Source organism: Marmota flaviventris, chromosome 6, assembly GCF_047511675.1.
Source record: "Marmota flaviventris isolate mMarFla1 chromosome 6, mMarFla1.hap1, whole genome shotgun sequence".
Classification (NCBI taxonomy): Eukaryota; Metazoa; Chordata; class Mammalia; order Rodentia; family Sciuridae; genus Marmota; species Marmota flaviventris.
Genome location: NC_092503.1, coordinates 9,720,195 through 9,742,340, shown reverse-complemented (window position 1 = coordinate 9,742,340; position 22,146 = coordinate 9,720,195). Strand labels below are relative to the sequence as shown.

General features: G+C 51.2%; 1 protein-coding gene across 1 annotated transcript; it reads left to right on the top strand.

Moving 5' to 3' along the window:
• Positions 1-2,805: 2,805 nt before the first annotated feature.
• Positions 2,806-6,075, top strand: LOC139706105 (uncharacterized). The gene is made up of 2 exons (XM_071613784.1): positions 2,806-2,952; positions 5,179-6,075. The coding sequence occupies exons 1-2, from the start codon at positions 2,806-2,808 to the stop codon at positions 6,073-6,075; spliced, it is 1,044 nt and encodes a 347-aa protein (XP_071469885.1).
• The last annotated feature ends 16,071 nt before the right edge of the window (positions 6,076-22,146 follow it).

The window sequence follows — 22,146 nt, the reverse complement described above, 5'->3', positions numbered from 1 at the left end:
GCTAGTTCCATTAGCCAGGAAGAGGTGGCTGCAAGTTGGCAGGCAGCTCTCAGGGTTTGTAAGTCTGATTTTTAATATGGTCACCAGCTATTTGTCTCTGGAATTCCAAGCAAATCACTCAGCTTCTCTGAGCCCCATTTCAGCCCTTGAAAAATAGGAAAATCAGGCTGCTCCACAGTGTTGTTGGGAGGACAAAGTCAGTGTTTTGAACACACCATGACACACCATGAGCTCAAGAAATGGCAGTGCTTGTCCTTCTTCTCGTTACCTTGGACGACAGTAGGAGAGGGCAGCCTCACCGAGTCATCTACTCCCAGTTTTCAATTTCAATAAACTCTCTTTCCATGACGAGTCGCGCGTGAGCGTTGCCAAAGTCAACACGCTTGGCTCCAGTGTTTACTGCTGCGACACCTGCTGCTCCGACAGGCTCTGTGCTGTTTTGTACATATTGGTTTTGGACAGTGACTGCTGCAATTTTGTCTTCAGATTTCTTATGGGGGAGATTTAGCATCTGGCAACACGGCTTCTAACTGCGAGGAGTCTCCTAACAAGCATTGTGGTGGGTCACGTGCTGGAATCGGGCTTCGGCGAGGGGGGAGAGAGAGGGCATCTGTTTGGGAAAGGCGCTCCTTCCACCTGCAGGCGAGGGTGGCCGGCTTCGCCTTCCTGACCGCCTGTTGAACGGCCACCTGGAACTTGCAAACATTACGCAGAGCTCTGGGGTCTGCTGTTGTCACTCCTGCAGCCGATTCACCAGCTCTCTCCAAACAGACCCCACACCCACCTCTTCTCAGGTCTCCTCCTGGGCAGCCCCCGTCGGAGCCTCAGATAGCTGCCTGGGCTGGCAGGCCCAGTTCTGCCGCCTGGTGTCGCTCCTGCATGGAGCCATTTCCATCCTGTTGCTGGGTCCTTAAGGAATTCTGAAAAGGAATTTTTTTTTTTTTTAAGTAGCATTTGTTTGTTTGTTTGATTGTTTAGAGTCAAGGTCTCACTGTGTTGCCCAGGTTGGTCTCCAACTCCGGGTGACCCTCCTGTCTCAGCCTCCTGAGGTGGGACCTGGGACTATGGATGTGTGCTGCCGTGCCCACTGCCTGAAGTTTTGAACAAGTGGCTCTGTTACAGTTGGGATGTGAGATGCCCCCCTCCAAAAGCTCACATGTGAGACAATGCAAGAAGGTTTAGGGGAGAGTGATTGGGTTGTGAGAGTCTTAACCCAATCCGTGGGGTGAACTGGCTGGTGGGGTGTGGCTGGAGGAGGTGGGCATTGGGTGTGGCTTGGGGGAATATATTTGTATCTAGTAAGTGGAGATTTCTCTTGGCTTTCTGATCACCATGTGAGCTGCTTCCCTCTGCCACACTCTTCTGCCACCATGTCCTGCCTCACCTTGAGCCCTGAGGAATGGAGTCTGCTGTCTATGGATGGAGACCTCTGAAACGGTGAGCCCCTAGATAAACTTTTCCTCCTCTACAATTGTTCTGGTTGGGTCCTTTAGTCAATGCTGCAAAAAAGCTGACTAAAACAGGCCTGTGATTTCGCCTTGGGCCCACAGATCCTGCCCACCCTCTGTCATCCCCACACTCCAGCCCCTTTGGCCTCTGAACACCAGAATCGTCCTCTTTCTTCCTAGGCTCAGGAGCTCCCCAGGCCTTCAGTGGACCCTGTTGTCTCAGTCTGTGGTGGTCACAGAGCTTGACCCTGCCCAGCACCCCCAGAGCCCAGGCAAACCCCATTCTCCCCCTGCCTCCCGGGACCCGTCCTCTGTCAGCCCACCTCCTTCATTCCTGGAGTCTGCCTTCCGTGCGGTGAAGGCCACACGGGAGCAGCGTCACCTTGTCTGAGGAACACCGGGAACCCACACCTGCGGTCACACCCAGCGCAGAGTGTCTGCGTTAAGTGAGGGAGGGAGTGGGGGTGGGGGAGCAGCCCTCCTACTCCAGACTCAGACCCTGGCTTTGACCTGGAGGTCGTTGAAGGAGAGAAAAAGTGCTGCTCACAGAAAGAGTTAAAGAGACCAGGGTCATCAGGGAGAAAATGAGCATGCACAGCTGTTCCTTCCAGGCCCGGCCCTGGCCCTGCAGAGACGCGGTTCACTGGGTATTCTGAGTGGCCCGTGAGCAGCTCAAAGGCTTCAACAAACTTAGGAAGTGAGGCAAAGGACAAGGCCCAGGCAGACTCCCCATGGCAGTGTGAGGTGGCCTCCTCCCTCCTGATGGCACCAGGAGGCCTCAGGGGTACACACTTCTCCCCGTCACTCCCCAAGGTCGCCTGCCTCTGCCTGAGACCTACGGGGCTCCAAGCTGAGAAGGGACAACTGGGGTCCAGCTGCTCGGGGGCCATGGAGTACCTGTGAGGTTCCAGGTGAGCTCCAGTGCCCATCTCAGCTTTGGGTCTGAAGTGTATTTTAGGTTTGATGACCCAAATATATATATATATATATATATATGTGTGTGTATATAATCTCTCCCAGAAGAGGCTACCACCAGCCCCAAGTAACCCGACCTGAGGCTGACACGAGGAGGCTTGGATCTGAGGCCAGTCGCTCCCTTTCCACGGCTGTTGTGGAAGGAATGAGGCGATGCTGTGAAGCGAGGTGAAGAGGATGTGGACCTGCCACACGGGTATCGCGACCATCAGGGAACAGAGGCTTCTCGGGCAGTTGTCTTGGTTCTGAGCAGCAGGACACATGGCTTAGCTCAGACAGAAAGAAATTAGCAAAGGGTAGCAGGGGTCCTCAGGCTCATGGAGAGGTCTGGGAAACAGGTCCAGGCTGATCTTCCAGGATCAGGGTCCAAGTCACACCAAACATGGAGCTCTCGGCTCTGTCACAAGCAGAGCGCTACCCACCATGGTGCCTCCCTGCACAGGAAGGGGACCAGGCAGCCAGGTGCTGCAGCCCAAGCCACTACTGTCACCAGAACTGGGGTGCATTTGCCTCCACCAGTGCTAGCAAGGTGGGCTGCCCGGCAGGCTGGTTCCTGTGCGCTGGCCTCTCCCAGCCTCCCTCTGTGGTCATATCTGGTGGGTGGAGCCCGAGTCCAGCTGCAAGGGGAGCTGGGAATGTGAACTGGCTGCCTGACAAGTCAAGATTCATACGGTGGGGATTTTCCTTAAGAAGAGGGGAGCCACCAATAATAGGACAAATGTATGCTGTGGGACCAAAACAAACGCAGAAAAGGAGCCGCCAGAAAGCACTCTTCGCCTCCGCTAAGGGCTTGGCTTCTCTGCACAAGGCCCATTTGAAATCAGTCTTTGCACAGGTGCTCACGTGGTGCCACATGGGGACAGCTTTCCAAGACTGAGTGACAGGTCACTGGGCAGTAAAATCTAGATACCAGATATTGGTGGCTTCTAATGACTCCTACATTGAGCCGTGATCAAAGTACAAATGGTAGAATTTCTCTGACAGGTTATCAAGCCAATGACTGCTGCCCAAGGAAAATGATAGGAAGAAAAGATCATTATCATAATTTGCATCAGGCCCAGGGCTGAACCATGCACACTGAAACTTTTACCTCTAAATGCTAAGAATTACCCTGTAAGGTAGGTTTATCCCAGCTTGATGCGAGAACTTTGATTTCAGAGAGGCTGAATCACCACAGTCAGTGGAAAAGATTCCCACCCAACAGCCTGGCCCAGATTCCCTCTCTCGCAACACACTGTTCTGCGACAATGTGTGACTGTGAACTGTGTGTCTCAGTCCTACAAGTGCTACAAAGCAATGGCCACAGAGGGTCACAGGCACCACTCACAAGGCCCCACCTGAGACGACCAGGTTAGTAGTTATCCTCCAAAGGGTAGAGCTTCTCCTGAGCACCTCACCCGAGTTGCTGCCCCAGAGGGCCCTCCCTGTGCTCCTAGGAGTGGGCTGGACAGGAGGTACTCCTTGCACCCAGACTGTCTGAGCAGGAAGATGAAGTCCCTGGTGTCTCTGCAAACTACAGAAATTTTGAGGACAAGAACTCCTTCAAGACCTAAATAGGGCCAGACAACAGGTCTTCCTACCCTACCTAACCACAGGTGGCTCACGGCACCAAGAGAAGAGTCCAAGCCCCTTGATCATGGATGGGCTGGTCTCTAGAGATTGGGCACAGCTGCCTCACAGGCTCTGAGGGAAAGCGAGGCGGCACCCAAAGACATTCTGGCTCAGCTCAAACCCCGGCCAGCCTGGTGGACTTGGGCAGCTCAGCAGCAGCCGGTGTGAGGCACTGTGGCTTCTTTGGTGGCCTGTTCATGCACATTCTGACTTGTCAGCAGGGCAAGCAAAACACCAGAACCTCACAATACACCTAAAAGACTCAGGAGGGGGGCCAAACAGAGCCCAGAGGAGGGTACACTTAGAATGTAGACATGCAAGCTGGGGTGCTGCCTGAGGACCCCGGCCACGGCCACACTGGGTTCTGAGATGCCTTGTGTGGGAGTTGGAGAGAATCCCAGGTGGCTCTGGGGCCCAAGTTTCCCGGTCTCCTGGACTGTCCTGCATCCGGCCTGTCCCCCACCCGTGCTTTCCAGGTCAGGAGCCGTTTCCCACCCGCGGTCATGGGACCCTCCCCTCCCCGCTCGCCTCTCCTGCCCTCCTTCTCTTCGCCCTCCTCTGGGTTTCTTTCAGCTGCCGTTTCTCTCTGAAGCTGCAGGGACGACGGAGAAGAGTGTCGCGCTCCCAGATGCCAGGCCTGGGATACACAAGGCTGAGCTCAGCCCCGCCCCAGCTGGCTGCATCCTGCCCTCCTCTGCTGGGGACAGAGTGGAAGGAGGCCACGTGCCTTAACCGTGGAGCCTTGGCTTCTCTACAGAGCTCAGGGACCGCCGTGACTTCCCTCAGCACCCCTGGCCCACTTCTAATCAGCACTTCCATTATCTCGTACCGAAGTCCTCCCAGAATCACATTAATTGCCTATAACTAACTACATCTGGGTGGTTCGTTTATTCTAATGCCCAGGATCCAAATAATTTAACCCTATTTTTATTTAAAAATTGGGGGGCTTACCTTGGAGGTGCTAATGTCAAAGTCAGACATATACTCACCCAAGTCCGTGCACACACACCATCACACACACCACGCACTGCAGGGCAGACCGCCTCAGTGAGGAGGGGGGCAGTCAGGAAGATGATCTGAGGGTCTGGTATGAATGCAGCCCTGGTACCATCACCATCACTACTAACACCAACTTCACCACTAGCCTACCCTCATCTCTACCACTGTCACCACCACTCACCACACCACCACCAATAACACTAACACCATCACCACCTTCACCAACACCATCACCACCAACACCATCACCACCTTCACCAACACCATCACCACCAACACCAACACCATCACCATCACCATCACCAACTTCACCAACACCATCACCATTACCACCTTCACTAACACCATCACCACCTTCACCAACACCATCACCACCAACACCATCACCATCACCATCACCAACTTCACCAACACCATTACCATTACCACCTTCACTAACACCATCACCACCTTCACCAACACCATCACCACCAACACCATCACCATCACCATCACCAACTTCACCAACACCATTACCATTACCACCTTCACTAACACCATCACCACCTTCACCAACACCATCATCACCAACACCATCACCAACAATGCCATCACCATTAACACCAACACTATCACCATCACCATCAATACCCATACTGTCACTACCTCCACCACCAAAACCACCACAACCAACATTATCACCATCAATACCAATACCATTGCCACCTACACCATCACCATCATGACTACCACCACCATCCAAATCACCAACATCAACACCATCAACCCCATCACCATCATCACCACTACCACCACCAACCCCATCACCAGTAATACCCTCAGCTCTGCTACTACCAACCATCACCAAACTACCACCACTAACAACACCATCATTACAACTCCTTTCAACAACATCACTACCAACAATAACCCATCTGTCACTACCACTGCCTCCATCTATGTCACTGTCACAACCACCACTACTCATGCAGGGCCCACAATCCCAACCACTGCAGCTTTTTCCTTTGATTTAATCGTTGCTTTCTTCAGCCATTCTCTGTGAAAACATGACTTGAGTATGTTTCTCTGTGAAAACATGACTTGAGTGGTGGGACTCGGTTCTACTTTTCCCTAGGAATAAGAGCCAAATGCTGAGGAAAGGCCTCTCAAACCAGAGCAGGGCTAGAAGGTGTGTGTTTGCACACTATGTGCATGCACTCATGCACAATGCATGCTTTGTAAGTTAAATAGTGAACGAAGAAATCTGATGAAGAACAAAGGTGTCTGCTGACCTGAAACCAGCTCAGGGATGTTAGCATCCGTGTGTTCCTATACTCTGAAGGCTCAGGTCCCTCTTTCCTGGGGAGGGAGTGAATCATAAAACACTGGCTTTTACTGGAGATAAGTGTGCAAGAGAATCACCTTAAGGGCTTGCGGAGATGTGGCTTGCTGGCCTACCTGAATTTCTGATTCACTAGGGCTGGTGTGGGGTGGGGCTTAAGATATTGCGTTTCTGACAGGTCACTAGGCGACAGCTGTGGACGAGAACCAGCACAGTTGACTGAACACTTTCCTGCACATTTGCACATGCCCCCAACACACTCAGAAACATTTGCAGGATGGACCAAACCTTTTTAGTGTAAAAAACTCCTGTCAAAATCAAGCTTGAAGGGGCCGGGGCTGTGGCTCAGCGGTAGAATGTTTGCCTACCACGTGCGAGGCCCTGGGTTCAATCCTCAGCTCTACATATACATAAATAAAAATAAAGGTATTTTTAAAAAATCAAGCTTGAAGATGTGGGGAAATAAAAATAGAGAGCCAGAGCCTTCCTAAAGTCACCCAACAAGCCCAGAAAGGAGTGTCAGAGTAGGGTTGGCCCCGAGATGTGACTTTTGGAGACTTATATAGAAAATATGAAGCCCTGAGGTAAAAGAAGCATGGTCTACCCTGTGCCAGGGATGGAGGAGTTCCTGAGTGGCCAGAATATGGAGGCCAGACTGCAAATGAGCTGACCTGAGGGGTGAGCAGTGACCCAGGAAGGAGGCCAGCAGCTGGGGTGGGGGGGAGTTCTGGGGGAGTGGGAGACAGGACCTGAGTCAGAACTGAGACCCACTGCCCCAGCACTCCCAGAGCCACTCTGAGATTCTGGTGACCTCATCTTCAAAAGGCCAGGGAGCAGGTGTGCTCGGTCAGCTGTTGTGAGGACTGTGCTCTGTGGCTCGGGGGTTAAATGCTCGCTATTCAAAGTGAGGCAGAAATTCAGGCAGCACACCCAGCTCCAGAGAACAGTCTGCTTCAGGTTCTAAGTATGTTTTTTCCTTGTCTCACATTTCAGACTCATTTTAAGAAAGAAAGGGCCAGACAGACTGGAGGACAGAGGTAGGGGAGGCCTGCAGGGTTGAGGCCCATGACAGAGGAGGCAACAGGCCCTGCCCCAGGCCAGTTACTGTCCCTCCTGCCTCTTGGTCCCTGAAATGTCACATGCTAATGTGCTGATAATCTAAAGGCTTTCCATTTTCCAGAATTTCTCCTTAGATGCGAATATTCCTGGGAGAGGTGGGGCCTTAATCCCTTGGGCTGGGGAAGCCACTCTCAGCTCCTGCCCCACCCCACCCCCACTGCCTGTATGGATCAGGTGTCTGGGCCAGCCCTTCATCCCAGGACCCTGGGTACATTTGGAACTCCATATGTAGATGGAAGGAACATTCATTTGAAGGTAACCTGAATGACATGAATGGTCTCTCTCTCTCTCTCTCTCTCTCTCACACACACACACATACACACACACACACACACATATGCTGGGTTACCAGGAAGCTAATACTAAATCTCAGCATTTCTTGAAACAGACTCTTCCCTGGCCTCACGTCCATCCACGAATGGTTGAGAGAGATGCATTCCGTGCCAGGTTCTCCAACTCTGCAGCAATTAGATCCTCCTGAGCAGCATTTGAAAAGCTCAGTGGCCACAGTGCCCCTGGACCATTTAGACCAGAATCACTGACATCTGTACTTTAAAAGCTCCGAGATGATTCCTATGGGCAGCAGAGTCTAAGACCCAGTGGGCTGGGCTGGCCTTCCGGTGAGAGAAGCCTTCCTCCTGGGACCTCCTCTGCCCACCCTGAGCTCCAGGTAGGTTATCTGGAATCTCCGAGGCTTCCTACCTTTACCTGTAAAGCGGGATAAGCAACCTCCTTCCTAGGGCCACTGCGCTACAGATAATGTGTGTGAAAGTGCTCCAGGCATCGGCGGGGCTGGCGACAGGGAGATGTTATTATTTGTAATTTGCCGATTAAGAAACTGAGGCACCGAGGGAGGCTGTGAGTAAGCCTCAGTCTGGGCTCCCACCAGGAGAAGGAGACGCTTGTGGGAGAATGTGCCCATGGTTCCTTTGAACTCTAGCAACCTGGGTTCTGCCATCAAAGAGGTGAAGTTTGTCAAAGGTGGTCCTGAATCACCCAGAAGATGAGGCGCTTCTCCCCAACACCTTAGGAAAGGACCTGAATCCACGTGCACTGAGGCCTCATGAAACAAGACACCCAGCTTCTAGCCACCCCTGCCGGGTTGCCCAGTGTCCCTCAGCTGACTTGCCTTGCAACCTCTTGCCTGCCTCTGTCACCAGCCTTTTATGTTCATGGCAAGGCCATGGCTCTTCAGTTGGTGCTGCAGCCTTGATCTGGGCTCTCGGGCCCTAAGGGATTGTATCTAGAAACACCTGAAGTGGGATTTCTCAATCTGGGCACAACAGGCATTTTGAGTGGCTTACCCCCACCCCCATGCTCCTCACCACCCGGCCCTGTGGGACCAGTTCTGTGCATTGCCCCGTAGCACTCCACCAGTCAATCAAAAATATCTCTAGGCACTGTCACATGTCCCCTGTGGGAGGTGGGGGGACCTGACCTCCACCCTTCCACATGGAGAATCACTGATTAGACACTCCTTCGTGCCAGGTTGTAGACAGTAGGCATGGTGCTCCTTTAGGTATCAATACATAGATGTGGTTTATATTTTTCAGATTTAAATTCATGCCAGAAAGAGCCCCCTATGAAGGAGGGAGTTGTTTCAACTGCAGATGGAACTGGCAGGGGCAAGAGAGAAAGAGCAGGAATGGTATTTTCTTGTTCATAGAGTCCTTTGAAAGGCCGCACTGAACCCCGGGGACCATGGGGTGGCAGGTGCCTGGGAGGCTCACGGGCTTAGCCCTCCTCCCCCTGAGCCTGGGAGGTGGGGTTTGCCCCCCACGCCCTGCCCTTCCTCCCAGGGCTGCCAGCTCTTCGTGTGGCCTCTGAGTGTGTGCTCAACGAATCTTCTGCAGCAGGAAAGGCACATCTCAGAGGTAGGTGGGAGGGTGTGACCCCAGCTTTGAAAAAATAACATCACTCTACACACACCCATGCACGGAGACAGACACACCTAAATGTCACTCCCATTACTGGCAGAGGAAGCTGGGATTTCAGGTGACTCTTCATTCATTTATCTTATATGTTTTATACATTTTCTCATTTTTCTATCTTGAGCAAGAAACAAAAGTCATTCAAAAAGTAGGAAAGTAGACACGTGGGAGAAAGTACGCTGATGTCCAAATTGCCAGAAACCGCACTGGATCACGCGGGCAACCCGGCGATCTGGGGAGGGCTCCCCTGGGGCTGAGCTTCAGGAGAGGGCACAGGGCGCGACAAGGAGTTCCGGGAATGCGCAGGCTGCCGCCCTCCTCTGCCAGCTCTCGGGAGCGTGGAGATGGGGTGGTGGGGCGGCTGGGAGTGAACCCCGAACGTCTCTCCGTCCCTGCACCTATGTCTGGACCGGAACCATGCGGCCTCCCGCACCTGGGGCGGTGCGCCGCGGGAGCCAGGGACAGGCGACAGGTCCGCCTGTGGGGGCCTTTCCAGACTGGTGCCCGGTGGCTAAAGGCGACCGGGTCGGAGTGACCACGAGCCCTTGACCACACCTTTAGGACACGTGGGCAGGCCGGGGTTGCGTGTGGCTTCTCGGGAGGAAGATCGGCGAGATGTCGCTTGGGCGTTTCCGGGAGCCTTTAGTGGCCCTGGTTCTCGGGAACTGGACGTAAAACAAAAGAGCCAAAGGCAACGCGACCCGCGCGGCGGGCCCCGGCGGCTGGCAGTGTCCTCGCAGTCCTTTTTGCAGACGGCACGTGAGGCTGGGCCCTGGATTGCCAGCGGCCAGCTCGTGGCGCGCGGGGGAGGCCGCGTCCTGCGCGGGTTGGGACAGCGCCCCCTGTCGGGCCTCTCCGCGTCTCTGTCGCCCGCCAGCAGCACGACAGCGGCGGCCGCGGACCCGCGTTGCGACCGCCATCTGCTGGTCGAAGCGTGAATGACACTTCTTCGCGCTTCCTGCTCCCGCGGGGGAGTCGACGCGATGTCCTTGAGAACAACGACGCAGGGGACCGTGGAAGGGGACGCGGTGGAAGGGCGGGCTTAGCTTAGCGGGACAGGCCGAGGAGCGCGAGAGGCTGACTGTGGCCCGGCGACCCACCGATCCGCGAGCGGGGCGGACACTTGTCTCACGTTGCCTGTGAGCCCAGTGCTGAGAGCGTGGGGACCCGCACAGAGCAACAAGACGTGGACCCAGTTCCTCCTGGACCTGGAGGTGAAGGCAGGGACAGCTTGACAAACAAGCAACGCCATCAGAAGCCCAGGGGCCCACATGGGGGCGGCAGACGGGTGGCTTCCTCCAGGAGGTGAGGCTGGGAGAGTCAGCAGCGGGCGTTTCCACCTGGGCACCCGGCAGGGGCCAACTGCAGGTGCCTGTGGGGCGACCAAGGGCGTGTATTCTTCCCTGGAGCTGCCTCACCAAAGTGCCACAGAGTAGGTGGCTTAAAACGACAGAAATTTATTCTCCCATGGTTCTGGGTGCACAGGGCCCTGCTTGCGGTTCTGGGTGCACAGGGCCCTGCTTGCAGAGGCTCCAGAGGAGGATCTGCTCCATTCCTTTCTCCTAGGGGGCCACCTGTCACTCCAGCCTGCCTTCCTCCCAGTGCCATTCTGCAGCATGTCTGTGTCTCTTCTCTGTTTATAAGGACAGCAGTCGTGTTGGAGTAGACCCTACTCTAATGAAATATGACTTTATTTTAACTTGATCACATCTGCAAAGATGGTTTCTGAAGGTCATAGGTGCTGGGGGAAGGACTGCAACTCAGCTTCTGTAGAATCTCGACTCCACCCACAGCAGGCGTGCTCTGGGTGGGCAAGCGAAGTCCAGAGTGGGAATTGTGGGCTCTGCTCTCCAGGCAGAGGGAACACTGAAGGGTCTCCATGATCTCAAGTAACCTGAGTGGCCCCAGGCAAGCACCAGTCTGGTGCAGAGACTTACAGAAAGGAGGGCTGGGGGCATTTCTACTTCCCCAGGGAAGGACTGAGGAGTGGGGACTGCTCAAGGTTTCAGATCAACCAATATACTGTAGGCAATGTTGTTTTTATTATTCTCAATATTTATATAAAAAAAAACCTGCATTACTTTTTCTAGTTAGAAGAGTAAGCCATGTCCACTGCGGCTGGGGGAGCTTGAGGAGTGTAAAGAAGGGTTAAAAGTCCCCGGGGTCCCGGCTCCCAGAGATATGTGCATGGGAAAGATGCGTCTATATGCACAATGATGGCAGTGTTCACACTGAAGACAGTGCCACGTGCCCAGCCTTTCTGCAGCTATGGTTTCCGTGTCACTTTGTAAATTCAGTTTCTGAAAGGTGATTCATCCTTCAAAGCGAGTCTGGCAGTAGGACTGCCATAGGCCACAGGTGCTTTGCTTGTGTGGTTCGAAGGGGAGCAAAGTCCAGATTGCCTGGAGGAGCCCAGGTCAGCTTGGGGAAGGATGTCCTGTAGTGTGACTGCAGGAGACATACCCACAGTGAGTAGCTGGGCCCATGGCTGAGGAATAGAGCTTACAGTGTCCTGAAGACAGGAATGGAGAAGAGACCCCACTGTCCTGCAGACCAAAAGCAGGGCTGAATTGGATGTGGAGGAGTTGGGGTGGGAGGAGCAGAACCAGGTTCATGATTGACCCATAGGAAGCAAACTCCCTTCCGAGTGGTGATCAGGGCAGGGGACAGGGGCCCCCAGGAGCTTAAAGCAGCCAGACACCATGGGTGTGTGTATACAGCTTCTTTTGAACAAAACAGAGTTCTCTAGCACAACTGATAATATCAATAGCATTAAATAGCAAAGTATCTAGTCTCATAGGATAAGATTTCAAAAAATAAAGGCAAAGGTGTTCATTGGACAGGCTGAATCCCTTGTGTGTCTTTTCTCCCAGGTTAGGTAAGAAGGTTCCTTTTCCCTGCCCCTGGAGAGCTGAAGGATGTCTGCTCGGTCAGTGCTGGAACTCCCTTTAAAGAGTTAGACCAGTGGCAGCAGAATCCTGATTTCCCCCAACTGCATCCCCACCAGAGGGAATGCCCTTCTTTCCTTTGGCCCCTCTGATGACAGAGAAAAAGGAAAGACAATGCAATCCCTGTGCTAACTGGTAAATTCAAGAGTCTTTTTCTTTAACCATAAGTGACTCCACCTTTCCCAACCTCCCACTCCAGCTATTCCCAGCTAGCCAGGAATAACCCAAAAATTTTAACCCCCAAATTTAAACGATGCTTTCTTAGGACAAAAGTGGGGCATTGCAAACAGCCCTGTTTGAGGTCAGATGCTTGCCCCAGGAGAGTTTTCAGTTTTGAGTCCAGGCCAATTGCAAGCCAGCATCTAAGCAAAACCTTAGAAATGTGTTGGTACACAAGATGTTTTGCGTTGAATTTATCTCAAATGCCAAGTCAGGATTTCAGGTACCTACTGAAATAAGAAGGCTACAACGGGGGAGATTTCAGCAGTATTATTTTTATTTATAATTTACACTGTGTCAGCTTCTAAAAAGATCAGAGGCAGCTTCCATTGAAAGATATGTGCACAATAAGGTTGCTAAAACAGGAAGAGAAGATGGAAAACTCACGCAGGAGGAGAAGGTGGAGAAGGTGGGAAAACCAGCGTGATTCAAGAAGAAGTTAGGTCTTCTAACCACAAGCTGTCTGGTGGCCAAAGCAAAGATGGAAATGGGCCTTGCAGACCTTTCAAAGTCTCAGTAAGGAAAATAAAGTTGCAAAGCAGTGGATTAGTTTTTCAAGGAAATTAGGGGGTCCCTGGCCCTGTGTTCACTTGGTGACTTCTAGAATGGTCTCTGAGGAAGGTAACAGGGAAGGTTCAGCTCTCCCTGCCTGTGGCTAGGGCAGCAGGGACCAGTGGGACTGGAGAGAGCCTGGGCTGCCTTAGGCAAGGGCCCAGCCCAGCCCTCACTACAAAGGGCCCTGCTTCTCTGGCTCCCTCATCCCATAGCAAATCCCCAAGGCCAGGGCCCCCAGCCCCACAGGTGTCCCTACCCCTAGGCCTGAGAAGAGGCCAGTGTGATCCAGGGGAGCAGGGGTCACTAGGACTGTAGGCTGGGAGTGCATACACCATGCAGCACAGGACCAGGCCTGGCTGAGAGAGGAGAATGGGCTGAGCCCTCGGTCAGGCCAGCTCTGCCCCTGCCATTTTGTCCCACGGGCCTCTACAGAGTCTAAGGACTCCATATGTGCACCTGGTCTTCTAGACTATGAAACTACTTGTCAAGGAAGGTGGCTAAGCATATTTTACGAATCAACTGGTTAGCTTGATTTATGATAGTTCCAAGTAACAGTAAGCATTCTGTACCTGGGCCTCCATTGGTGTTCTTGTCCCTGCCTGGCCAACGTAGGACTCTCCAGCTGAAACTGTTTCCTGTCTCATCAGCTGCCTTGGTAAATGGGATATGGAGGGCTTTGTAGGTCAGACGTGGATTTTGATCTGAGTGATGATATTTATTAGATGGTGATCTTGCATCTGGCATTTCACCTGGTTTGAGTCTCAGCTATGAACTTGTAAGAAGTCCTTTGATCTCTTCAGACCTCGGTTTCCTCCTCTACACAACAAGGATAATGATAGTGTATCCATCCTGAGAGGCTCATTAAACGAGTCAATACCTGTGAAACGTTTAGAACAGCCCCGGACTAGAGCAGATGCTGTTATTAATAGGATGGGTTCCTCTTCCTCATAGTGGGGGTTGTCTCATTACCTCCTGGGGGTTCTCCAGAGCACAGGACCAGACCCTTTGCTGCATCTGCCTGTGCTCAGTAGCCAGAAGTCCCTCAAAGGACCTTGAGGTCCTGTGCCTGTGTGTCCTGGCCCTCCTTCCCTGGAACCTGGGGTGACCCCCATACCTCTAGTGCTTTTATGGGCAGCGTGTGACCTGGCTCTCACCATTCCATGGAAGGGTCCCACATAGAGGCTGCACCCAGGGTCACCAGGCTGCTCTAGCCAACATGTCCCCATGTGGTGACCACACAGGGATCCTACCTGGTTACAGCTCTGATATAATGGTTCTAATTTTCTCTTTTTCAAAAAGGAAAAATAACGGGGGTCCTGGGGATCCTGGGGGTCCTGTGGAAGCTCAGCCCACAGCCCACACCCTTTGTGCTCCAGGCTGTTCAGCCAGTCTCTCTCTGGTCATCCGACTGGGCTCTGCGCCCCCTGCTGGCCACCCACGGTGGCCGCTCACTCCTTCCTGTCCTCCACAGTCAAAGCCATCTTCTCCCTTCCCTGTCACTAGAAGGGGAGTTCTTTCAGGGGGCCTGTTTAATTGTTGCCAGGCCTCCACCTAGCACCAACCAGGCACTTAATAAGTGTGCCTTAGATTAATTAACTAATTACTTGAACATGTCAGTGTTATTTGTCACAAGCTCAGAAAACGGAATGAACTTCATAGTCCCATTGCTTATGGGCAAAACCACAGTCTCTTAGTTGCCAACCCAGGCCTTTTGTAATTTTGGCCCTAACCCATCTTTCTGTCTTTCCCTCTTGTACCCCCATCCTGTCACCCAGGCCCAAGCTGGCTTAGCCAGCTCTGTTCAGCCTCACACCCTCTCAACCTGTCTCCCAAGGCCCCTTCTTCTTCTGCCCCTTCCAGATTATTCTCCAGAGGAGGCCTGCAGGGCAGGACTCTCATCCGCCATGTCACAGTCTTGCAGCTGAAGTTGTGTGTGACCTTGCCTGAGTGTCCACAGCTTCTGGGCTGAGACCTGCTGGACACCTGTGCTCGCCTTATTCCCACACCACCCAGAACAGGTCTGTGGGTTCTCCTCTTGTTGTGGGTTCCTTTGTCCTGCATCGTCCTCTGACACTCCACAGGGGCAGGTAGTATCCCCCACTGGCTGCCTGGATGAAGATGAAGGTGAAGGTCCTGCCACACTCAGAGGTGGCCAGGTGGGAGACGGTCTGCTGAGGTGGGACAGTGACACCCTGGATGTCTTTCCAGCTCCATGAACACAGTGGCTTGGAGGTGTGGAATCAGGACAAGGTCTGGTGCAGGGAGCTAGCTGGAGAAGTCTGAGATGGTTGCTTGTGGTGGCAAGTGAACCATCAGCAACAGAGAGTCCCTGGACCCATTTTTATCACAGGCACCATCCTATCATTAGAGGCAGGAACAGAATAGGGCAGTAGTTCTCAGATTGTGGTTCCTGGACCAGCATCACCCAGGATGCTGGGCAGCACTTGGGGGCCACCCAGACATGCCAGAGTACAAGGCTCTAAAGAGCAGACGGTGTGCAGAGGGCAAGCCAAGCCCTGCTCCGTAAGGAGAAAGGTGGCTGGCCGGCCTTGGCACACTGTAAGAACAGCAGCAGAGCATCCCAGGAACTGAAGAACCTGGGGTCCCACTCTACCCAAGACAGGCTGAATCAGACCCCGCAGCTGGGGCCTGGGTGATTTGGATTCAGGCTAAGATCTGAGAGCCATGGTCTGGACAGGGTGATGGTGGTGCCCCTCCTTTCCTGGCTGAAGTGGACTCGTGGGCCCTCTTTACCCCAGCCTTCCCCTCTGACCCTAAGATACCCAGTGGTCCCTCAGAGTTCAGATATGTACATGTGGAGGTAGGGACTGTCCCCAAGAAGACCCAGCTCACCAGCAGGTGCAGCCTTGGAAGCCCAGGTCTGGGGGCTGGGTGAGAGGTGGCTGTGACCTGGAGATCCAAGCACCAGCTCGGGGCGGGCAGGAGTGAGCTGGGGTGAGCGTCTGCTGTCTGTCTGCTGCCTCACGCAGGGCAGGGCTGGCAGGGCATCCTGTCGAGCGCTGTGTGCAGCAGACCACCACACACCTTCATTCAGTGCCCCTACCAGTGGTGACACAAGAGTCCTTGTGCCCTTTAGAAATGAAGGCAGTGGGCATGGTGTCGTGTGCCCGTCATCTCGGCTGTCAGTGGTTTGCCTCTGAGAGGGCTCCAGCTGGGGGCTGAGTTATGATAGAGGGGGTCTGCAGGTGGTGGTCTGGCGACTGAGCCGCTGGAGGGCAAGGGACTCTGGTGTCCCTTTCACTCCCCAGTGGCCCCTGGAAGCCCCTTCGGGCAGACTGCCTGGTTACGTGGGTGCTGCGTGAGCGTGAAGAACCTTTCCAGTGTGAACGGTGGCGGGTTTGTTATGAAGGAGTTTTAGCCACACAGAAAACGTTTATTGGTGTGTCACAGACTGTTCATAACCGGGTTGACACGGACAGGGTTTGGAAATGGCTTCTCCAGGAAGGTTTCAGGAATATTTTCAGGAGCACTCAGAGCTAAGGTTTCCTGGGCCTCTGGCTGAGCCTGGAGGTACTTCTGCCTCCCTGTGGCCAGCTGCCCCTGGCCAGTGCTGGATCCCACACTGAAGAGTGGGTCGCCAGGCTCCCAGCCCGGGGCCTGGGCTGGCACAGCTCCTGGGCCGCTGAACACTTACTCTGAGTGGGCAATTTAGAAGTTGAAGCCACAGGGAATAAAGTCACTGCCTGGTCAGCATGGCCCGGGGCCCAGAAGACCCAGCCTGCTGCATGTTTGAGAGAGAGGGTTTAATTTTGGTGCTTACAGTCCAGGCACGGAGGGTGGGTGGCAAGCTGATACCAGAAGGGATGATATTAACCTGGCAGCCGAACTTGTCTAATAACTGCCACTGCCTCCCGGCAGACACAACCCCGGAAACCAGAGGACAGGGGGCTTTGTCATGCTACATAATTAATATGTGATGGCACTCGGCTCAGAATGATTTAGTGACTAGTGAAAAAGTAAGACATAATGCTGGGACTTACATTAAAGGCACAAATTGGGGAGACTGGGTGGAATTATTGGTCTTTCCAGGCCATATTAGATTCAAGCAAAGTGGATGGCTGGTTGGTTTGTCCAATTTGTTCAACAAACAACTTTGTGACCAGATGCCCTGGCCCACGGTATTCCTGGGAGCCCTTCCTGATCCCAGATGCTCTCAGAGTAGAACTTCAACATGGCTTTCTGGAGACAAAATAAAACCCTCCACCTCAGAGAAGAAGAGGCAGCCTGAGTTCAAGACGGTTTTGCCAATGCTAAAGTGAGAGGAGAGGTTTCAGAAACGAGGCGAGAAGTGTGTGTGTATTTCCAGGTCTCTGCACTCAGGGAGGACCCCAAGATCAGGCGCTGGGTGGGACTGGCCCCTGTCGGTGCTGGGGCTCTTCACCTCAAGTGCTTCTTCCTGACCAGTAGGCCAGGGTTAGTGAATGCATTAGGATTTTGTCAGATGGCTTTTAATTTTTAACCTATTTGGTCACAGGACTAAGAGTTGGAATTGTCCTCCACAGGACTCAGAAATTAGTTCTTTGCCAGTTTGATGTGATTTTCATTTTTTTGAGTTTTGGTGGCTGGTGTAAATGGGGCCAGCCTGGGTGAGAAGGCAGCTGTGTTCCACCAGGACCTGGCTGTACCCTGATTCAGCCACATGGCCATTTGGGTCCTCTCCTGGTGAGGCATCTCCTCCTTCTCCTCCCTGCTCTTTCCTTCTCTCCCAGCCCCTGACCCTTTTCTTCCATCTCCCCTTCCGTCCACCCCTCCCCATGCTTGACAGGAGCTCATGGTAGGCTTGGTCCTACCTGAAGAAACAATCTGAGGGTGACCGTCTGCCTCTGGCAGGGGTGTGGGCATTTCGCTGAGGTCTCCCTGGACCCTGTGCTTTTGAACCCAAGCCTCACTTCCAGCTCCTTCAGTTACATTTGGAAGTTTACAGCTAACTTGCTCCTGTATGGAATGTGAATTCCACCTCCTGCTCGGAGACGTTAAACTTCACCAATCCATCATCTTCACCAGCCGGGACATCATTGTATGCGAGAGACAAGGGCAACTGGGACTCAGGTTGATGGTTGGTGGGAGCCACATCTTGACCTCCAACTTGGGAAGAACCAGGACCACCTACTTGCGTTGTCTTGCACTGACGATGCCGTAAAAAACAGTGTCCCTCGGAAACAGTTGGTAGACTTTATGACGGGCACAGATATTTTACCAAAATTATTTGTAATAAAAATCTATGAAAAGGGAATCTGAGCTGGCCCACAAGAAAGCTGAGAGTAGAGGGTTTCCTCCTTTCTTTTGATGAGAGGTCTCACTAGAACTTTCTTAGCTTTATAACCTCTGTCTCAATTGCAGGAAGGTCCCTGAGCAGCTGTGGCCACCATGTATGAAGAAAAATGAAAGGGTACAGGTGGTGGCTGCCCTGATGGACCCGTTGGTCACCCTCCCCTGGCTGTCTACCATCTGGGCTCTGCTTGGGGCAGAAAGTGGAGAAACTCGACCCCTACCACAGGGACAGCTGGAGAAGAAAACCAGTAGCAACAAAATAAACCCATTCCCATCACCTGCCTCTACAAGGTGGGGCACGATTCCAGAAGGACTATCGAATGGAGCTTTCTTTTACCAACTGTTTGGTCAACTTGTTCTTTTCAAGCAGGGCATGCATGCTGAGAGTACAGCCCAGAGACTCATGTTTCAGACATCCTCCCAAATGTGTCCCACAGAGTGTCACCTGTCAGGCTAAACCTGGAAAACCACCCTGAGCCTGGGATATCAGGGGAAGACTGACTTTTTAATTGTTTTCAGATGAGCAGGTAATAGGTGTTATGAATATACCAAGTTTTTCCCACTCTGCCTGATGGAGCTTCTCAGGAGAGTCCAGTGACGATGGACTTTATGTCTTTAAGTACATTTACACACTCACTTGCCTGTTATTATTTTACTATTGTTCCATTTTTTAAAGTAAGTGTTCATGCCTCATCAAATGGTAATGAGGCAAAGGATCTGATCCAGCTTATGTAAGAAATGTAAATTAAGGTCCTAAATCACTCCACTAATACTGAAACTGTATCTACTTCCTGATAACTGTGATTCTAATTTTCTCCAAAACTGAGTTATCTGTCGTCAGACAAAATTTGCTAACAAGATGCTTGCTTTCCTTCTCTCTGTGCTCATGAAATCACAGCCTTTGACAATGAATCCTGATAACACCAAGAGAGGCCCCAGTACTTGCTCTATCATTCAGTGACTCTTGGCAGAAAATAAAAACCCCTACATGAAAAATTCTAAACATCAAAAAAAGCTATAAAATATGCATCTTACTGTGACAGGAAATTCAACTATTTGAGGAAAACTTTTGTACTTTTCCTATACTTAACTATTTGTTTTAAAGAAGATACGTGAAATGAGATGAAAATAAACAACATTCTCCATAAACCAGACCTATGGAAGATTAAATATTGCCTGAAGTGAAATAGCTAAATTCGGTGGATTTTAATTACTCTTGTCCCAATGGGCCCTCCCCCTGACGCTGATTTCTTCGGTCTTTCCCTTAGGTTGCAATGATTAATTTGCAAGCTCAGCCCCATACCATCCATGGAACTAAAGTATGGCAGGTGAGATGATTGAGATGATTAGTTGTACTGGGGATTGAACCCAGGGGTGATCTCTGAGCTACAGCCCTTTTTATTTCAAGACAGGGTCTTATCGGGTTGCCAGATTGGCCTGGCATTTGGGAACCTCCTGCTTCAGCCTCCCCAGTAGCTCAGATGAGAGCACGGCAGGTTTCTTTCCACTGTCAGTCAATGTCTGAGTTGGAATGAGGATGGAGGAGGGTCACCCTACTGCCCCATCTTGGCTTTGCTGTAGGACATCTGCTTACTGTCCCTATCACTGGAATCCATCCTTCTTTCTTCTAGTGGCAGGCTGCTGAGATAGTTCCCAGTCCTTATTTTCCATTCTCAGGTTGTTCAAAAATCACATTTTCTTGGCTCAAAAAAAAAAAAAAAAAACAAAAACAAAACAAACAAACAAAAAAACCAAAAAACCAGCCAGTGCAGAGGACACATAACTTACCAGGATGCACATTTCTCTTGAAAGAATAGAGTGTTGAAAGTCACCTCTGCCCGCCATGTTTTCTCCTATGACTTCCTCTTGCAGCCCTTTGGGCACTGTCATTCTAAGTGTAAAGCTTAACACTTACCCAGTGGAAGCCAAAAACCTCCTTAATGTTGGCTGAGACAGGAAATGAAAATGGCTTGTGTTATCCCTCCTTCAAAGCATTTCTAGTGCTCAGCCTCCATGAAATGGATTGCTTATGGGGAGATAATGTCTGTTCTATTCCTTTTTAAGTCTGTGAAAAATGTCATCCTGGTTAATAGGGTGATTAAAACTCTTTATGCTCCAGGAGATAAATGTGATTATGTTTGTCATACTCTACCCAAGATAAAGACAGCAAGAAGGCAAACTTGAAATTCCATAACACTTCCTCTCTTCCATATCCAGAACATTCAGAATGCAATACACAGATGGTACTTCACATAAAGAATAACATTATCTGTTAAACATTTTTCCTTTCCATTAACCAATTTAACAATATGCCTCTGGTATAAAAGGAATAGACTAAATCTTCTGATATCCGAGTTCTGACTGAGGAAAGACATCACTTTAGTCATATTGCTTGTTTTCTTTTTGAATTTTCATCTTTGTTACTTTGTTTCTGCTTTTAAAGTGCAACTGGAGCCAATGCTTGGTACCTATTCTGGGGAATCTGTCCCAGGTAGCTTTCCCTCAGCAGGTGACTCATGGTCATTTCTACAGGGTCCCATTGCCATCTGTCAAGTACGACCTAAGTCAAGTGTAAGGACAGGGTTTTGTTAGCACCACAGGCCAGCGTTCCCTCACTCCACCTGCGTGCTTTTCTCAGGCTTCCTCTGTGCCAGGCCCCGTGGGAACGCAGCACACCCACCAAGGCCTGGCTCCTTCCTAGGGCTCGTCTGCCATCAGTCCAGTGTACCCAGCCCCCGCAGCAGGTGCTGTCACAAGTTCAGAAGGCCCCCAGAGGAAGTCCCCACCCCCAAGGAGCTCAAAGGCAGGAATTCATTCAACAGAATCACAATTAATGACTCCCCTTTATCACTCCAGCAACCTAGGGATTCTCATTCCTTCTACCCAGGGAAGATCCTTCAGAAATCAATAGGCTCTCTCCATCTGGGGAAATGAAAATGGAGATCCTAGCTACAAATGGCTGTAGGTCACCCACCTGCTGAGGGGAGCCTGGACCCAGCCCTCACCTGCTTGGTTTGGCTCCTGCCTCTTCGTTGCATTCAAAGGCTGGAAATCTTCTCTTCAGAGACAGTTATTTAAAGAGTTATTTAAAAATGAGTGAAGAAGTTTTTACTACTCCTCACCCCATACGCTGATAAATTTCACAATCCTTTCCTTTTAGTCTTGGATTTTTAACAGGTTCCACGTGAACCAAGACACTGATTACACCTGTTTAATTAACAATACAGTAATTTTAATAGGGTAGCGTGGTCTAGAGAAGAATGTTACATTATGCATTTGACATTTCATTTAAAATTTTCCCTTACAACTAAAAGGTTTCATTATAACAGAAATTTCAAATGTGCTTTATTAAACCTGATTGCTGACTAATTAGAGCCTAAGTGATTCTAAGGAAATTGCACAAGTGATGTTCGACCAGGGGTGATTTCTCTGGACATACTGACACATTATTTTCTCTTCTTTAAAGAATTTTAATTTCCAGTAAAAATAATTGCACATAGACATTATTTTCTATCTGTTTTCTGTGAGATCGTGGAGGACATGAGAGGGTTACGTATGTAGGTAAGAATTAGCTTCATTAAGGAACAGTTACCAATTTCTGAGACTCAAATGACTCTGTTAAAAATATTCAAGATAGGTTTACTTTGAGACAAAACTATAGATTGTCAGTATTCAGGACCCAGCACTAATTTTTCAAGAAAGTACATCTTATACCCATTATTGTTATT

Excerpts from the sequence above, each read along its gene's own strand:
- LOC139706105 (XM_071613784.1), top strand. The coding sequence starts at position 2,806 with ATGGAGCTCTCGGCTCTGTCACAAGCAGAGCGCTACCCACCATGGTGC. Across the intron at positions 2,953-5,178 it reads CCTCCACCAGTGCTAGCAAG|CCTACCCTCATCTCTACCAC; the intron begins GTGGGCTGCCCG and ends CTTCACCACTAG.